Here is a 19,632-nt window from a genome sequence, read left to right as displayed (position 1 = left end):
ACATGAAAATTATATTAATTACATTGTACCTGCATACAATATGGGATCTCCGATTTTATACAGTGTTGGTCTCACTCAGTTGAATTGTTTGAACCCGTGTGTGAAGAGTGGGGCATGCAATTAGCAGCAGAATAAAAGTTAATCCTACTGATATATTTTCCTTTTTTTTTCTCTCCTTTTTTTTTAGAAATAGATACTATTAAAATGGAATTGCGCTTAATTGAAAAGAAACTGTCCGAGAAAAAGACCGAATTATATGTACCATTTATGATCGTTTTTTTAAAATTTTCCATGGCAGGTTATTGTTCCGGGTAGAGCTATTTACCACACTTAAGTTAAGAAACTTTTGATCCCGTGCAAAACATCTGTATAGTTAGAAATTGTGAAAATGAATAATTTAAAGCGACTTCGGCCAACTTTTAAGATCGCGGTTAAACCTTACAGGATCATTGTAACATTACCTACATGTATGTTTATACATACTTACTTTAAACTGGAAAAGAATATTAAATGACAATTTTCTGAAATGTGTTTTAAAATATTTTATTCAAGCACAGTCTCCTGTTGATATGGTTATATCATCCAGTGCTAAATCGCTTCTAAAAGTAGTTCCAACAACCCCTTGTAGAATGATCTTGCCATCCGATGAGGAAGGAGGGATATTCACTTGCTGTTTATGCCAAGATGTGTCGTGGTTGCCCGAAATTCTAAATAAAGACGACCTAGATCCGGTTGTTAGCTGAAATAAACGAATCATATGATTAGAGAGTGTAATATCTTGCACTTTATTAATTAGATCATTGAACAAACTTAGTAAATGAATATTTACAGGAAATTAAATGTATCTCCTCTTAATAGTTTCGTATAACGTTATCATTTGTTTAAAGGAATAGTATCTTAATGGTAAATAACCTCAATACTCTTGCCGACATAACCATAACTTATAACTTGGTCGATAATTCCTAGTTGTATGACAGATTTGAGAATACACTGTAAACATTTATTTTCCGGGAATATTGAAAAAAACATAGGACAACATACATGTAATTATAGATAGAGATTTTTTCAAAACGAGAGAGAAAGCAGCCATGCGTCGTACATTTACCCAAGATTCGAAGACCGACACCATACTGGAGAAAATAAGGCTAACTATTGTTTCTTTCAAAACACAAACCTCCCGGAGCACATTGAGTTGTCCCATAGAATCGCCATTCATATGATAGTAGAAAGTCAGGCAGTATTTGCTACCCTTAGAAAGAATAATTGATTCTAACTCTGCCTTTTGACCTTGTGACTGTGGCGATGAAGCTTCAGTAAAAATGTAATATCCAGTAGCTGAAACAAAATTATAAAAATTTCAAAATTATTGTGAAAGTAGTTATAGCAGTTCAAAATTCGAACACCAATATGAATAACAAGGTAATGATTTAATCTAGAGACCGTTTTTTTTTTTGGTTTTCGAATTCAATAATTCTGAAGAAAGCCGCTATTTAAACTGGACTATATCAAATTTTTGTCACATAGAAAATTTACTAAATTGAAAGTTTCTTTTTATTTAGTTAAGTTCTCAAAACATCAACTTTAACATTTTGGTATATTGAGGGTGATAACTTTAATAAGGAGTTATAGTGCAATTTGGACTTTTAAGAACTTTTAAAGTATGTATCATAACATCAACTAAATGTTTCTATGTGTTATGGTTCACAAGTGATAAACTAAAATAAGTAGTGATTTCACCTTTCAAGGTCAAAACCTCCAATAGCTTTAAACTCAAGGACTTTTGAAAACCTAGTAACAATCGTTTTATAACCTGAAAGATTTTGAATTTATTTAAAAGACTTTCATGACCATGACATCTACAGTATATTTTGATTATAAGCGTTTTCCTCCATCTTCAGCCGATAATGAAACGGTGGAGTGACATTTCAACTACCGGACGAAAGTTGCACTTCTGAAGATTGGTCCCGCCATATCTCATTTACAGTTTTCCTAAATATTTATTTGAAACACTATTTCTTCACTCATTACAGTAGGAGATTCCATATTTAAAGGAGGTCTTCAAAATAAATTATTAAATCAACTGAAAGTATAATGTTCTCATAATAATCAAGTTGTAAGCCAAATCAATGTCTATAATAAGCTATGGTCTAACAACGTTGACATGGTTCAGGCGTTAGTACAGCCCTTCCAATCAAAACTCTTAACATTTATTCACAGATTAGTTGTCTACATTAAAAACATATCTAGTTTAAGGATGATTGTGCAAAAAAAAAAAAAAACAAAACAAAACAAAACAAAACAAAAAAATTAAAAATCACGCAGTGTTATAGACAAGTTAACAAAGACGACGACAAACACCTATATTTAATCGGAAAACGTCAGATAAATTTTTATCACAGACAAACTATTGCTAATAAAGATATTGTCATGTTTAACGCATTGTGAAGCATCAAGACATGCAATGTTTTAGATAAAAAGAAGTGTGGATATTTGAGACTTACATGTTGTATGGTCGTTGTCTGGTCCAGTGTCAGAAGACGGAGTTGAACCGTCATGTCTAGACCAATCAAAATCATCCGTCGTTAGTTGTTTCCAGTTACAATAGTCCGTATCAAAATCACAACTTGTGATGATTATTCCTAGAATTGAAATTTAACACATCAAGATTTGGATAAATGAATTTTTTTTCAGACAGGAAAACAATGGGTAATACAACATACGGTTTTAATTTTTGTTTGTTCCTTTTAGCTAGAGCACTTGACAAGAACCATGAGGCAAACATTTGGGCCTCCATTTCTTCGTAGTATCACCTTTCATTTATATCTTATTCATAATTACTTCCTTTCTACCTTTATATGTGGTTATTTTTCACTTATTCAATATACAAATAATTTTTAATCGATATATGAAATGGAGTAAAAATCAGTAGCAAAATGTGTTCAAGTAAATAAGCAGAGAAGTAAAGAATAAACTTAAAGTGTAAGTTCGCCATTTTTACAAGTTGGGTTAAATCGATTCAGATAGTCGAAAAAGTTAAGTATGCCAAGTATTACATCGCATCGAAAAGGCATAACTGAGATATTGGCTTTTTTCTATCGTATATAGTCTCGATTTTGTCCGCCATTTTTATGTTTATGGCATCAAAAACACTGAGGCTGGGGGGAGATAACTCCTGTAAAACTTCCGCCAAAAACCATATACGTCTTAAGACCGAATAATAAGTTGAACAACATTAGACCGATGTTGCATAAATTTACAAGCTGTTGTTGTCGTGGAAATATTTTTGTACTTTTTCTATTTTGTTCTTTTTTAAACAATTTGTACATTGCTTTCATATACCTTCGTTGACATTTTTGTATTCGTAAAATTTGAAATAAAAAATCACATGAAATACATCTTTAATTAAAGAAACAAACAATGCTAATCGAGTATACTATTAGAACGGGATACCGCTACCAGGCCGTGTTTTTTGTTTACCTGCTTGATCTGCCGAAAATTTACCTGTAAAGTGTTTTTGGAGGTCGAAGTACAATGTTTTAAAACGTAAGTTTGCATTGTAATCACAATACCAACTGATTGATAGGGGATGTCCCATGTAAATTGACATTAAATAATGCATTTTATAGGAAATTTTCATTAGTTGATATATATCATTGGGGGATGGTACTATTTTGATTCTTGAGGATTTAAATGGTTTTATAATATTGATTATGATGTAAATTAAAATGGCTTTTTTCCCTAAAATAATAGTACTTATTTTGAATTTTATTACATTCCTATAATATTGATTATAATATACATCAAAATTGCTTTTTTTTCTCAAAATTGTATTTAACTTATCCTAAATTTAAGTTCTTAATTTTCGGCAGAACAAGCATCAAAATATTATTTACCAATTTTGCTTTGACATGATGTACGTTTACTGTAAAATTATGAACTTATTGTTCATAACTATGGTTTTACAAATATCGTAGACGTATGTTAGAAATATCACTGTGACCTGTGACTCTTTAGTGCACGATGACAATTTGGTAGACTTTTGGACGTTGATTGACTCATTATAGTGTCTAAAAGACAACCAATGGTAATCGTTACATATTACAATTAATAAACAATTATCATACTTTAAGGAAATACAGTCATGGAAGTCAATAGGAGTAATCGGGATCTGTAAATAATACGAAAAGGGTTAGACTCCATATAAGCATAACCAGGCTTAGTGCAGTCAAAGAAATGTCTTCGAGTTTTTATAGTTCTAAGTGTGCTAGTGATTAAAAGTCAGATACCCACCAATCGGACTTTAGGGGACAATGAGCATAAATTAAGACTTTATACAATGAAAATGTCCGATCTTCGAGCATTCTCCAGGTCCACTCTCCTATAATTAAGGCCCGTAAAACAAAATGTAGTGAGTTGTGAAATTCTGATCCTTTCTACTATTTATTTAAGGAAGATGCGTTTTTATGTGTTTAAATTGAGACAAGAAAACTATGTCTTAATGTTCTTCACCAATTTTTACGACCCTTTTAGTTTCATTTTTATCTTTGTTTTAATTGCATATCAACCTAATTGTTTTCCAAAATATCAATTGCCCCATTTACGAAAACATTTACTTAGGGTTTATAACGTCCTTGAATACTCTTACGAGTATAGGTAATATTCTTATGGTATACCCTTGAAGTAGTACTTCAGACTATACAAAGGAAATCGGGGCAATAAACATGGGGGACAATCGGGAAGCAGGGAGTAATAATTTACATTGCCCTATAACACGAGTGGCAGGTAAAAGCTGTATACAGAAAATAAGGGCAATAAACACAGGAAAAGGCGGGTAATAATTATCTGTAACGTATGACACCCGGAACACGACCGAATTGTGTAAAAGGATAATGAATTTTGTGCAGAAAATATTCTAAATAATTTGATCATCAATAAAAGTATTGCAAACGTTTGTGCAAGATGAGTCAAATGTAAAGAAAAAAACAAGGGATTTCCATATAAACCATATCGTTACATTCAAAGAATTCTGGCAATCTGAATTCATTATTACATTGAAGAATTATATTAGAAGCAAAACACATATTTCGTATAAAATTTCAACATAGCGGGCTTTAGTCTATTCATATTTTAACCAACCCGTTTTCCCAAAACACGAAAAACCGTACCTTTGTTGATAGGATTGAAATTAAATCAAAAAGGTAATTGAGAATGAAAATACTCAGGATAAGTAATGCGATTCAATGTTTTGTGGATTTATTTTTTTTAAAACCTTACAAAGGTCAAAACCTACGATGAAACGGTAGTACAAGAAAAGTTTTAAATTATGATTATTAACGATTGTTTTAAAGAAAAGAGGGAAAAATACAAATAAAACAACAACCAGACTTCTTTCAAAGAAGCTTTCATCATGGGATCTTCGCAGATTACATTGATTATGCTGCAAACGTATGTTGAAGCAATGACAGGGAAATTTATATTTACCAACCATTGCTCACACGGTGAAATTTTCTTCTTTAATAAGGTCAGAGATGATAAGAGCCAGTGAAAGTAAAACAATCGTCTACCTTGCACCGCGTATTGTAATTGACTTAATTGGTGTATATTGGGTCACTTCGATTTTCGGCCTTGCGGTTATTAGACATATCGATGAAAAGTTTACAATCGAATACAAAGCTACCTGTGACCAATTACGTGACCTTCTTAGTAAAAGATTCTGATATTTTGATGCCAATTTTAGGCTTATTATAAATATAATAGATGTTAGAGTTGTTTTTTATTGATCAGTGTAGTGTTCCAAATGCCAGTGCAAAATTTGAAAAAATCGCGAACGTACACTTAAAAGTTAAACACAATATACTTAAACATAGTGTTTATCAAAGATAATACAACTGATGCAAAAATGAAATTGTGTTACTAAGAAAACATTGGTAAAGTATTAGGACAATCTCTTCCTCCAAATAAATGCTGCAATTTACCTGATCCTCCTGAACATGTACAACTGCTGTTTTTGACAATACTCTCAAGTGATATATCATCAATGGCGACATCACTTGTAAAATCTGTCCCTCGGATACCTTCTATATAGATTGTAAAATCCTTTTTTATTTCTGGTATTTCCTGGCAGTAGTCGTGCCATGTGTTCCCTTGGTCACCCGACTTACTCCATATTTCTCTTTTAGTAGCACTATCACACTCCTACAGAATTGTTGCTTTTTAAATTGATAAAGCACAAGCAGCATTAAAAAACCTACACTTTACGAACAACAAAATACGTACATAATAATTTAATAGTTTTCAAAATGCAGTTGGTTTTCAATATCAAAATACGTCATCATAAAATTTAATGTTTTACTGATTGTTGTGTAAAAAAATCTCTGTTTGTTCAAAAAGTATTTCATATTTTTTTTTATTGTTGACAGTGTATCAAACATATTTCACGTATACAGAGGAGTTAGAAAACCAAACAAATCGAAATATAAAGAAAAAAATAATAAACATTTCCTACCAACGAGTAAACTGAGGGACAACAGTTAATTGAACTAAATTTAATTAAAATGAATAATTGTAACCTGCTAATTCTGAATACTAGTAGTATACTGTTTTGGCGTGGAATTCACAAAAAGTCGTAAGTGTGAAAGTGATCGTAAATTATGTAACAATACTATTTTAGGTTGTGACGTCATAACGTACAATCAACTTCACTCTTACGATTTTGTCCGAATTCCATGCCTGTTGCTTACTTGTGTCGACACTCTAAGAGTCCCCATTGCAACACCATACATATGATAACCAAACGATAAACAATAGTGCGCGGGTGATAAAAGCTTTGATTTCAAGCTGGCTACTTCTCCGGATTGTTCACCAGACGCTTCTAGGTACAAATATTTTCCCACGGCTACAAAAGTTAAACGTACATACCTGGCTTATTTAGCATTAAAGTGAAACCTTTCAAAACCAAACCCACTTTAACCAAAATTTACACATATAAAAATTTGAATAAAGAGACTTTAGAAAAAGTATTTGGTTTAGACAGAGTCACTGTATTAACAATTAAGTGCTATACGCTTATCTACGTGAGTAAATATATGTTCTGCTTTAGAGATACATGTAAAAGGTGAAAAGGGATCATTTGAATCAGAAGCAAAAGTTAAATTACTGAAAAAAAACCAACTAAATATTCATCTAAGCATAAACAGACAAAATACCTGTTCCGAATGTATGATCTCCCGATGGTCCCGTGTTCCGAGAATTAGTATTTCCTGAATTAGACGTCCAATCGAGTGCATCATTTCTGTCCTGTTTCCAGTCACAAAGCCCATGTTCAAATGTACAAGAATGATTTCCTAAATTAAAATCAAGGAATAATAATAATGTTTAAACTATCTATGTCTTTTATTTGTAATTTGCACTGGCAAAACATCGCATCAATATTGCTATCTGTGGAAAACATGTTTCACAGTATCGATGATGTTTTACATGTAAAGACATGGCAATTGAACATTTGTAAAGAAAAAGAAATCAAAATTCGAATGATTAAACTTTTAAATCTTATTAATACTAACGAATATGTATTCCATACATACCTGTGACCACAACATCAATATATTTCTCCACGTGCTTCCCATTTTTTTTCAATTGACAAACATACTTTCCAGAATCCGAGAATGATGCCAATGGTTTACTATAATTGTGAAATGTACTTTTGCTAGGGAAGGTACACGACCCTTCTTTTGTCATGTTTACACTTATTCCCTGAACACCACTATTGTAATCGCATTTCACATTTAAAATGTCCCCTTCTGCTATTTCTATGGTTTCGTTATCTGGATTTTGAAATCGGAGTCCTGAAAGTAAGTAATGTATTAAATCCTAAAATTGTACTTATAGTTTAGTTACCTCTAAATTATAGCAATTTTTATATTTGTGATACTAATACACAAGTTCGATGGTTTATCCCGAAAGAATTTAATTTGGTTGTTTGTTTCTCTTCTGGGCAAGAAAGATTATTTTCCATATAAAATTATGTACTGTGACGTTTTCAGCGTCAATCGATCCGCAGTCCGTAATTCAAAGAATTCCAAAATAAAGAAGGTTTGCTGACGGGTCGAATTTTAATCAGAACTGGAATAGATAAGAATTTAGGTTATATGCTTGCATAACTTTCAAAATAAAAAGAAAGTAATTTTATTTTAATTTATTATTATTATTTTATAGCAGATTTAATTGAATGGACATCTCCCCTTAAAAACTGAGGCTTCATTTTTGTGTTTTATATTTTGGATTTAGACCTTCCTATGCATTTGACTGACGTTGATGAAAGGTAACTATTATATAATTCGTTCCATAAACTGAAATATGCAATATTAATATGACTTGTATTTTTGTTTTCACTGAACTCACTTTTTCAGTTTCGCTTGTTATAGTTTTATTATACATACTGTTTGGACAACCGTCTGGATAAAGTCGTAGATCATCAATTGAGACAAACAAATTGGAATAGTTAACCTCTACAAGTACTTTAAACAGGTCAAAGGATTGTGGGACATAAACACTAACTTCTCTCCACGTGGTCACGTCATTGTTAATAGGGATGACCATTCTGTAGGTGTGATTTACACATTGAGGTTCCTATGATATCAAAAAAGTACGAACATATACAATATAGAACAAAATGTGTAACAGTTGCTTTCAATGATTTTGATAATTCTGACTTGGTAAATTGACTTTTTGGTCTAATATTTCTATAATATTGTTATTTTGTCCATTCGACAGGTATTTGAGTACCTTTGCTCTTAACTTTCTTGTTATGAAAAAAAAAAAAAACGCGTATAGCGATGCTGTATTCAGTAATGTTGAATGTTATTACTTACTTCAATATGACTTAAAATACTTCCTAATACTGGCGTTTTTTTTTGTCATTTTGAGACAAAGAACAATAAGAAATCGTTATATTTCAGAATTTTGATAGAAACAATATAAAACCTGCAGTAGAGCTTTGATTGATATAAACAACGAGAATAGGCATGGTGTATATATCAAAGAGAGAACAACCCCAAGGGGATGGAAATGTCAAATCAAGGCCATCCATTGGTCTTCAATGACGAGAAAATCCTCATAACACAGGTTTGAAGAGTGTTTAGTCTTTAACAAAATGAGAAAACTTTATTCGATCTTTTGGGTCTTTGTCCCTGGATTATTTTCTATTGGTTTCCTCTAGAATCTTGGTTCTTGATTACTCTTTCAATAAACCTTTTCGGATTGAACGCCCATAGAATGGTTAACCGATTGGTAACAAGCGATAAAGTCAATTACGCTTGTAATCAGCGAAAAAGAATAAATAAATATAGTTAACGATTTTTTTAGCAATGCCAGTGTAAACCATCAAAATTTTGAATTATGCATGATACCTTACATATTATGTGTAGAAGTAAAGATGTCTCAGATAAACTTAAAATCAAGGAGCAGTTAATCTTATCGGGATTCACGCTTAAGTTGACTTCCCATGCAGTAACACCAATGATGAATTCACCTGTATTTCTATATAAATGTTTCCTAATGGTGACGGTCCTGTCACACCAGACTGGTACCAAAATGAAAAGCAAGTTAAAGGTTTCTTTTTCATCCACAGCGACTCTAAACTCGAAAATTTTTGTCCAATAGATTGAATGAAATGTCCATTTCCTATAAAGCAAAAATAGCACATCCATGTTTAGACGTAAACGTGTTTCCAAATGGGTGTTATGACAGATAAAGATGTACGTTAGACATATTTCAATTTTGATTATCTAAAAAGAAAGGAAATAACTTCGTGTGGGTTTCTGTTTTCTTATAAAGTTCTAAAGAAATTCCATGTATATTTTGAAGGGAGCACTATTAATTTCAATACAAATTTAATTGTAAAACAAAGATGAATTACGTAATAGCTATCAGAAAAGACTTCTAAGCAAATTGGTGTTCGCTAAATTAATGCATAATTCTAAAATCTGTTTTATCATTATCATAATTACATTTGTAACAAATTTATTATAATTGTAATAAATATATTAGTAGATATTTATCTAAAAAAAAATATTAGAGAATTTTGTCGCTGGATCAATACTGATTCAAATTAAAGCTGTATTGTCAAGTACCTGTTTGTACAGTGTGATCATTAGGACCTACGATCGTTTTCCAAGATGTAAATTTAATGGGACAAGAAGGATTTTCAAAGTCACAGGATAGTCCATCACTCGAATCTACAGAATAATACAATCGAAGCATGCTAAGAAACGTTGAACATTCATAGTTTTTACTTAAGTTTAAGTGTTTGTAAGAATCAGGCAAAATGGGAAAAAACCAAAAGAATTCATGTTAAAAGTCTAGCGATTTGACAATAAAGTATCTCCCAAGGATGCCTTTTTTATTTGAAAAGACCATTATTTGATCTCTGCATCACTATCTTTACTCAGAAATTTTTCAATAGAATGTTAGAATAATACGATTTATGACAGAGTTATCTGCTCTTGAACTGTTCATTTCAGTGCAATTCAATACAATTAGAACGCAACGCAGACACATAATATTGAAAAATGTCTTTGTTCCTTAATTCTGATGGTACAACCAGTCATGATACAAAATCAAAACGGTGGGTTATTTCCATACCATGTCTCACCTACTGCATGATTCTTACAAATACTTACACTTAAGTAGCAAATTTTTCTACACGTTTTGAAAATGCGAATCATTTTAAATGTATGTATTTTCTATTTTTTATAGAAGTTTTTTTACCTTAAAAGCTCAGATCTAAATTTTTGATTATAAATTTACACAGATCGTATGGGAATTTGTTGATGTAAACACCGAAAAAAAAAACCGACGCGTCAAAAACAGAGCAACATTTCAGATGCGTCAAAATCTACATAAATGGCCTAAACGTGAAAACAGGAAACAGAGACAATCCTCATACACAATGTATAAACAAAATAAAATACAATAACATATGCAACTTGAAGATAATAATATTTAATCGTGAATGTGTTATTTCTTATGAAACAAAATTACTGACAAAAGTGTACACCATGTTAATAGCCAACTGACATAAAGTACCTGTAGCATTAATGTGGATGACTTTAACGACGTCAGTAAATCCATTATTTACAGTACAATAATGATCTCCAACGTCAACAGAACTCAGTCTTTCTATGGTAATAATACCACTGCCATTCTCCACATAACATTGTTGTTCACTGGAGTGTGTAATATTGACTGGTATAGACGGTGAAGTCGAGCAGTCAATTCTAATTTGCGATCCAAGTGGTGCAGAAATTGTCGTTCTAGTGTCAGAAAATCGTACCTTTTCTAAAAATAAGTTATTGCAAGTACATGCTAAGAAAACAATATACAGCATGTGCATGTCTTTTACAAAATGTAAATAAATTTTAAAAAAAATGAAATAGTTGGTTTATTTAAATAGCATCTCTTAAAACTTTTATTAACAATCACTACTATCTTCTAGAGCATCACTCGTTTGAATGGGCATTTACTCGACGTAACAAAGGCAATTTGGCATCTGGGGAAAACAAACGTGGTAAATATAATCTTACTGATGCAGTCACATGATGTATTTGAGCTTCGAATTGAAGAAGTTCCATTTTCACCGACTTCACCAATCTTTCCGGCTGGTCCATTTTCTCCTAAAATATAATTTAAGCAATGAATATAATGCTGAATATACCACGAATGAATTTGAATAAAATCGTACATGATTATATGATATATATCGTATAGTGGTTACCAGAATCACTTTTGTTTTCATTCAAAAACCATTATGCAAGAAATTATAGATGATTGTAAAATATATGCATTTTGCGAGTAATATTAAAAATGCGTCTACTAAATCTATGGTCTGATCGAAGAAGCAGTATCGGCAAATTTTGATTTGCTATTAGTAATGTGATTATGTATACAGTACCTTTAACACCAGGAGGTCCTTGTTCCCCTTTATCACCTTTCGACCCTTTGATCCCAGTATCACCATTCTGACCATGTACTCCAATCTCCCCTTTTGTGCCTTTTCTACCAATACTTCCTCTTTGGCCTACTATTCCATTAGCACCAGGCTCACCTTTCTGTCCAGGTATTCCTTGTGGGCCAATGGACCCTTTTAAACCCATTGCTCCTTTGATTCCAGGATTACCATTAGGTCCGGACAAGCCCTTGAGACCCAGTGCTCCTGGTAGACCTTTTTGGCCATTAGTTCCAACTGAACCCATTACTCCGGCATCGCCTGAAGTTCCGTTTGCATGAATATAACGCAATCATATTGCGTAATATCAATTTTTTGGCATGAATTCAACTGCTTTTATAAATGAATACATGTCAATATATACACTACAGGACAAAAATCATTACATTGATATAAACTTTTAAAACATTTTATTTTAATATGAGGCTGGTTTAACCTGTAACAGGACGAAGTTTTAAGCACGAATGACCTTATGAATGACAACCCACGTTCAAGTAACATTATGGCAACTTGTCTGTGGGTCGAGTTGTTCAGTATGTTGTTCATACACAAACAAGCTTAATCTACATTCAATTATCATAGCAGTGGTCAGACTTGTCTGACCTGGAAGACAAAAATATTTGATTGCTCGTTTTGAACATTGTAGACTTCTCGGTAATATTTGGCTCCCCAATTCGATAGTTTAGGTTTTGAATACTTCTTGTATACCTTTAATCTTCCTATTTGATTGATTCAATTGCATGCTGCTGATGAAAGCTTACTTCTTGAAACAAGTGTACTGCTTATGGACATTTGTAATATATATGTTTGGCATTTTTTGTTTTCGGAACTTTATGGTCAATTTGCCTGCCAGGAAAGTTCCGCTTGATAAATCTTCCTGTCAGAATTATAGCAGGCTCTCAGTGCTTATATTATTATGGCTTCGTCTTCTATAACAACTTCAAAAAGATCCATACATTTGTGCATACGTTTTTTTTTAAATGTAAATGTTCATGCTGGCTCGTAGAAAGTTTTTTTTTTTGACAACTTGTACAATGATGTATCTGGATATTCAATATATATAAACCACCTTAAAAAAAATTTAAAAACTGAAAATAGTTTACCTTTATCACCTGGAATACCGGATTCACCCTTTAACCCTATAAAATAATAATTTTTGTGGTGATAAAACATATATCTATATATAATGATACAAAATGTATGACAGTTGAATGAAAATATATAAGAAAGAAGAATGAATTGACAATGCAAATTAACATAAAAGTAATAATGGAAACTGTTAGGAACAACAACAAACATTGTTAAACTCACGTTTAGTGGTCACTTTATAGTTTTTTTATTACGATTATCTGTTAATTGTTTAGCTTCCGTCGAATGTTTATATAAATATAATACATATATCTACTTTGTCATTCATAAAAATACAAATGATCTGGATCGATAATGTATAACAACTTTGACTCTTAAAAAGCAAAATCTGATTGAACTGGTCTTATGTAATTATATAATTAAAACTTTGGGACATACTGGTCCAATAATTCAACTCAAATATAATTTATCCACTTTAATCGACATCACCTGAAGTAGTAACAAAACAGACAAAACAAGGGGGACAAAACTACACCGGAACACCAAACTGGACGACATACAAAGAATAAACCCTTCAAGATAAAAGAAACAGGTAAGTCCAAACTAAATTAAAACGAACGCATAAACAACACTAAAACAACAGCTGTGTACAATATTTACCTTTTAGACAAATTTTTGTGTCGTTGCTGCATGTTTTCTCTAGTAGTGTTTCCTGAAAGGTTCCCGATTAATACCATAGTAATTTGAAAAGTTTGACTACTCGAAAAAAACAATGTTTAACACATATTACTACTAATCATTTTACGTTTTAGGCAATAATGTCATATTACATTTCAATAATCAATTTTAATCGTACACTGACAATACAAAATAAAATGCATATCTGTATTCCAACTATATCCAGACATATAATATTTAAGTATTAAGTGTATACCTACCTCTGTTTTAATGAAGTTTTGGTCAGGGTTGGATCCAGATGCTTGCTTTTTCGCAAAATATCTCTCTGCTGCTCTTTTCAATCTTGTAATCGTGGCAACTTCCTCCTGCTTTCATGTGAAACATGAGCAAAAGTATATAACATTGGTTCAATTGAAATTTTATTTACAAATTTTTCATAACGAATTTAATGTGTAATAAATATTTCTCATTTTATTATTCTTTTTGGCAATATAAAGTGTTTTGTATTCAGTAATTTTGTACTGTGACGTCATTAGTATAATGTCGATTGGTCCGCAATATCGTAAAATGGGCTATTTTGGTGTCGGTTTATTTCAGCCAAAATTCTGTCAAAATGTGAATGTTTAATTTGGGTGTGTTTAATTTTGGTGCATTCATAATGATTAGTGTATTAATTTAGCGTTAGTTTATGAAGAGTATACACGGGAACCAAGATTCTAGCAGAAAATAAAAGGTGGCAATCCAGGGACTATCACCAGACAGGGAAAACTGACATATACGAAAAAGAACACAAAATAACCACAATAATACGTACAAAGAAACAAAATAAATGAGCAACTCGAACTCCACTTTAAACTTGGAGCATTGGCAATGTTCACCGGTAGATTAAAGGGGAAAAGAAAAGTATGACATGTTGAACAAATCAGTTCTTATGGTGCAGATGGATAATCGTAACAAACCACGAGTGTATGATGACGATCATGAATTTTTTGTGGTAATGACCTCTACATGAATTGTAAGAGTAATCAAGGGAACCAAGATTATAGCGGTAATCAAAAGAATGTAATCCAGGGACAAAGACCAGACATGGGAAACAGACATACACAACAAAGAACATAAAGTAACTAAAAACGTACATACAAAGTAACAAAAGTAAATGAGCAACTCGGACTCCACTGAAAACTGAGAGCATGTACGAGGTGCACCGGTAGGGTAAGCGTCCTCTGCTTTTCTAGAAACACCCGCCGAGTTGCTCATAAAAAGTCAAGTCCGGGGTAGACAAACGAGGGAAAGAAAACTATGACCCGTTGAATAAATCAGTTTTCATGGTGCTGATGGATACACCATAACGATCCACGAGTTCATGATAACGACCATAAAACTTCTGTAGTGATGACTTCAATCTTGTAGCAACATAACCCTGTTCCAGAAGCCTATTTGTTAGAGTTATAGCGCGATACAAAAAGTCTGCGTAGTTTCGGCAAGCTCTGGCATAACGTATGAGTTGTGATATGAACACTCCATACGCAGGAGCCGAAGGCATTTTGCCACAGATGAAAGGGGAGTTGGCAATTCTGAATGAAAAGTCATCACGTTTGTCGTAAAGTTTGGTCAATAGTTTTCCTTTACCACCGATTTCTAAGTGTAGTTCACGATATGAGACTTCACAGTATCTGTAGTATCCTTTATCTCAAGTTCTTTTGGGTAGATGCGATGCATCAAATCCCCGAAATTAGGATTGTTTAAAGATAATACGTCATCTATATAGCGGAAACTGAGATTGAAGGATCCAGCCAAACGATATTCTTTCTTTCTGATCAGATCAGCTATACAGTCAGCCTCATAAGAGTGAAGGAATAGGTCAGCAAGTAAAGGAGCACAATTTGTTCCCATTGGAATGCCGACCGTTTGTTGAAAAATACGTCCACCACACGGGACAAATATGTTGTCAATTAAAAATTCCAGCATTTTATTAACATCTTCCTCTGTGTATTTGGAAGATGATTTGGAATTATTTCTTACAAAGTATGAAGAATCTCTACCAAGAACTATATATTTGTATCTAGGTGTACCATCTTTTTTGGAAAAACAACGATTTATGTTTTTAAGTCGGGATTTGAACAGAGTATGAGGAATAGAAGTATACAGTGTTGAAAAATCATAGATTTTAATGCTATTATATTCAGATAATAGTCTTGAACTGATTGTCTCCAAAAGATCTTTCAAATGTTTCAGGATCCACATTGAATTAGTACCACTACTGGAGTAACAAGTGTTGTGGTAGGACTGTAAACCCTCTTTGACAGTTGTGAGTATAGAAGTTAAAAGTTTTGAAAGAGGTTTGGTGGTATATTTTGCAGATCCAGCTATGAAACGTTGTTTGTATGGATTCTTGTGGAGGTTAGGAATCCAGTACATAGACGGTAAATCACAATCATCGTCCGTGGTAGAAAGACCAAAAGAGGATAGCACAGATTTATGGTTTTCCACAATCTCTTCTTTGGAGAGAGTGATAGCAGTGTAGGTCTTATCACTGCTATTATTTTCTACGTCTACCTCTGATAATAAAAATTGGATATAAGACGTTTTGCAGAAAAACACAATGTTTGTCATGTATAGTGGACAATGTTTTTGCTACATCGAGGTCTTTGAAAACTGGTGTAGCCTTGGCACTCATTGATCTACTTAAAACTTTCACGGCCTTTAACCACTCTGACAGAGAATCAATGTCTTCTTGTTCTCGTTTTATCCATTTTCTTGCATAGTCCTCGACGGCTCAAGTGGCTCAAACTTGTTTTTATCACATAACTTTAATAACAAAAAATGTAAAAATCTTTCACTATATATAGTGTTCCATGAACTGTATACACTATTCAGACATAAGGAAAAAACTTTACATACATAATTTTAAGGGTCTGTCATGAACTCACATTTGATTCATATGCTCATTTTAATTAAGCGAGGTTCTTAATTATATAGTCAGCCTAATATACAAAACCACGACGAAGTCAAAAAAGTTAATGTAACAATAGGGAAGTCTTGTGACATTTTGTGGGGCCAAGTCCGACAGTTAAAATACAGAATAGTGTACTGGAGAAACATTAGTAATTCCCTGCTTTCTTCATAATATATCAGATTCTCTCATGAGTTCAATAATGAGGTATATAAGGTAGCACTATATGATTAAATAATTTCAGTATGTTTTATCCTATTTGTTCAGGAGAAGATTTTAAAAGCAGTCAAAAAGAAATTTCCAGGAAGAATGTAAAATTGTATTGATGCGTATTGTCATAAAAACAGTGGCTATGGTAAATTACTGCGTATTTGAACTGAATGGGGTGCATTCTCAAAACTCCCTAATTCTACTATTATACAAATCGACACTTACAAATTACCTTAGAAAGGGAGCATGGTCTGAAAAGGAGAAAAAATAAACAAAAGATATCAACTGACCTTTAGTCCATTATAACTAAGACATCTTGTTGATATATTTAATATAGCTGTTTGCTTTAATTCTAAATTCTTCTGCAGGACAAGTCGTTGTTGTGTCTCGTAAACCGTGAGACCGATGAAGGCAATAAACTGAAATGTACAGAATACAAGAAGAACTGGGCGAACAGTCGAGTGTTGTTCACGTTCCTTAGAAGTCGACATTATCAACCTTTCCTCAGATTACATGTTCTGTTCATGTATGTACAAAGGTTTAGTGCAAAGTTTGATAACAGAATATAAGAGTGTGATTCTACAAGTTTTATCTAAATGATCCTGATTCGTTCAAAGGAATGGTATAACATGTTTCACAAATATTTGAGAATATAACAGTAAAAAGATTGTATAAAGAATATGTTACGATTCATGACAATGACAATTTTTTATTTAATGCCAATTTGTACTTACATTGTAGATAATGGATTAATGGACTGAAATTTATAATTCAATTAAGTACAATAATTGCACAATTGTAACCACTAAACATGATTCAGTAATTGATAATACATCTGAGGCGGTATTTTGTATCACTTAAAATGAAATCATACAGTGCATTTGACCTATGTCATACATGCATAAACAATTATAAATGAAAGTACAGAAGATAAAGGCCCCGTGCAGGTCAGGGTGTTAAAAGAATAGGCCTGCAGCAGCGCTAAGCTTGTCGTAAAAGGCGACTTAATAGTGCTCAGAACCCTAGCCAGGTTACTATGTTACCACATTATACATTGAAATCTAGTTTGAAAGGATTTATTCGTAAAATTATGGTGTTCTTGGTTATAAATCCACGTAATTTTTTTAAACATTGCAGAAGGGCAAAGTTTGCTAGACAGAAGAGCGCCCCGTGCAGGTCCGGGTGTCAAAAGAATAGGCCTGCAGCAGCGCTAAGCTTGTCGTAAAAGGCGACTAAATAGTGCTGAGAAACCTAGCCGGGGGCTAGGCGCCCTGCCCACAGAGCGACTGGGATGTGTGCCCCAGGTGGTGGAATGGGGTACCCCTGGCATGTCATATGCTGGGGTTGTCAGGCCATAATACGGAAAACCTAGCCGCAAACCATAGTGGTGCACCGTGTTGGGAAAGATGTCACGTTCCTCGCACGTTAAATAACCCTACTATGGTAATTTCCCGGAGTAGGAACCATGGGGCTCCGCCACAGGAGGCTAAATTGCCCGACCCTACCCACCTCTCCCTGTTTCCAGTGGCAATCAAAATTTGTCGACCCTATTGTCCTTGTGTCCCATCCCTTTTTCATTTCATCATAATGTCATGTTCATTTCATCATCAATTTCATGTTCATTGTCTGAATATAGCTGAAATATTGCTGCTCGGACGTTAAACCCCAACAAACAAACAAACAAACAAACAGAAGATAAAATGGTACCAGAAGGTGAGTCACAAATCGGCAAATCCAGCTGTATTATACATATTGGGTTCCAAATCTGCAAGCGGTTTAGTATTTTTTTTACCTTATATTTAATAGGTGTTATATTTGTATCAGATATAAACTGGTGTCTTCTTTTCTACTCAAATCTTTTGTATTTCAACCCTTTTAACCTAAAACGATTTGTGACCCAATTCACAGTATTCATTTTCGTTATAATAATGGTGGTTTATTTTAAGGTTCATCATTACCTTTCGACAAATATGGGTTCAATTTCACCAAAATTTTCCATATGACTACAGACAGAATTCTGAAAAATTTGACAAAATAAACAAACACCGGAGATTCAATTGATAAAGTCCACTCATTAACACAGTTTAAATCACTTATTATGTACATGCGGATATTGTTTTCTACTGACCGGGTTGCATGCTAATTTGGATAGAGTTAATATAAATACATGAGAAACATCAGAAAAATATTTAAAATTAGTTTATTTATGCACTCTCTTCTTCGGAATTAAAAAAAAACAACACAGCAAAAGTCAGGTCAGTTGTTGTTTAATTTTACATAAAAAAATATGTAAGTAGCTCTTGGGGTTGCCATGCCTTCATCTTTTTCTAGATGCATAGGTTTGTCATTGGCCATAGTGCAATATGTAATGAAATTGAGCGCATAATTGTCGGAAGATAATGATGAACCTGAAAAAATGAAAAGGGGATTTTTATGTAACTTTGTTGTCTTAAATTTTTTGTCTTGTTTTTGACACGTACGTTTTTCTTTTTGTATTTCCACATTGAGTAAATGTAAAGAGTATGATTTCATATAAAAACATCAAACCGAAATGTACGGTAGGGTGGAATATTATGATTTCCTCACAAAAGGCTTAAATTTTAGCTGACATCGATCAGAAATATCAGTAGTTAATCATTTTAACCAATCTATTGTGTAGTGCTTTCTTTGTAAAAAAACATATAAAGAGCAGAAAGAT

General features: G+C 32.9%; 1 protein-coding gene across 2 annotated transcripts; it reads right to left on the bottom strand.

The window, feature by feature from the left end:
- Positions 1-527: 527 nt before the first annotated feature.
- Positions 528-17,480, bottom strand: LOC148603258 (uncharacterized). 2 transcript variants are annotated; one of them, XM_088552805.1, is made up of 17 exons: positions 17,225-17,480; positions 14,032-14,139; positions 13,754-13,805; positions 13,108-13,143; positions 11,951-12,265; positions 11,583-11,672; positions 11,086-11,337; positions 10,131-10,235; positions 9,530-9,681; positions 8,439-8,628; positions 7,584-7,844; positions 7,206-7,343; positions 6,741-6,895; positions 5,976-6,195; positions 2,502-2,639; positions 1,175-1,335; positions 528-739 (listed from the first exon to the last, which is right to left on the bottom strand). In XM_088552805.1, the coding sequence occupies exons 1-17, from the start codon at positions 17,423-17,425 to the stop codon at positions 548-550; spliced, it is 2,766 nt and encodes a 921-aa protein (XP_088408931.1). In that variant the 5' UTR covers positions 17,426-17,480; the 3' UTR covers positions 528-547. The 2 variants fall into 2 exon arrangements, with proteins under 2 accessions (XP_088408931.1, XP_088408932.1); XM_088552806.1 differs by having other exon boundaries at positions 14,032-14,136.
- Between the last annotated feature and the right edge of the window lie 2,152 nt (positions 17,481-19,632).

Source organism: Perna viridis, chromosome 11 (genome assembly GCF_037379345.1).
Source record: "Perna viridis isolate PV_CMFRI_1.1 ecotype Kerala chromosome 11, ASM3737934v1, whole genome shotgun sequence".
Lineage (NCBI taxonomy): Eukaryota > Metazoa > Mollusca > Bivalvia > Mytilida > Mytilidae > Perna > Perna viridis.
The sequence above is the reverse complement of the archived record's forward strand: the minus strand, read 5'-3'. Positions and strand labels throughout refer to the sequence as shown.

What these genes read in the sequence shown, in the direction of transcription:
- LOC148603258 (XM_088552805.1), bottom strand. Translation starts at nt 17,425, where the DNA reads ATGTCGACTTCTAAGGAACGTGAACAACACTCGACTGTTCGCCCAGTT. An exon ending in TGATCACACTGTACAAACAG is followed by an intron (nt 9,682 to 10,130) that starts GTACTTGACAAT and finishes TTTGCTTTATAG; the next exon opens with GAAATGGACATTTCATTCAA. An exon ending in TCCAGACGGTTGTCCAAACA is followed by an intron (nt 7,845 to 8,438) that starts GTATGTATAATA and finishes ACTTACTTTCAG; the next exon opens with GACTCCGATTTCAAAATCCA.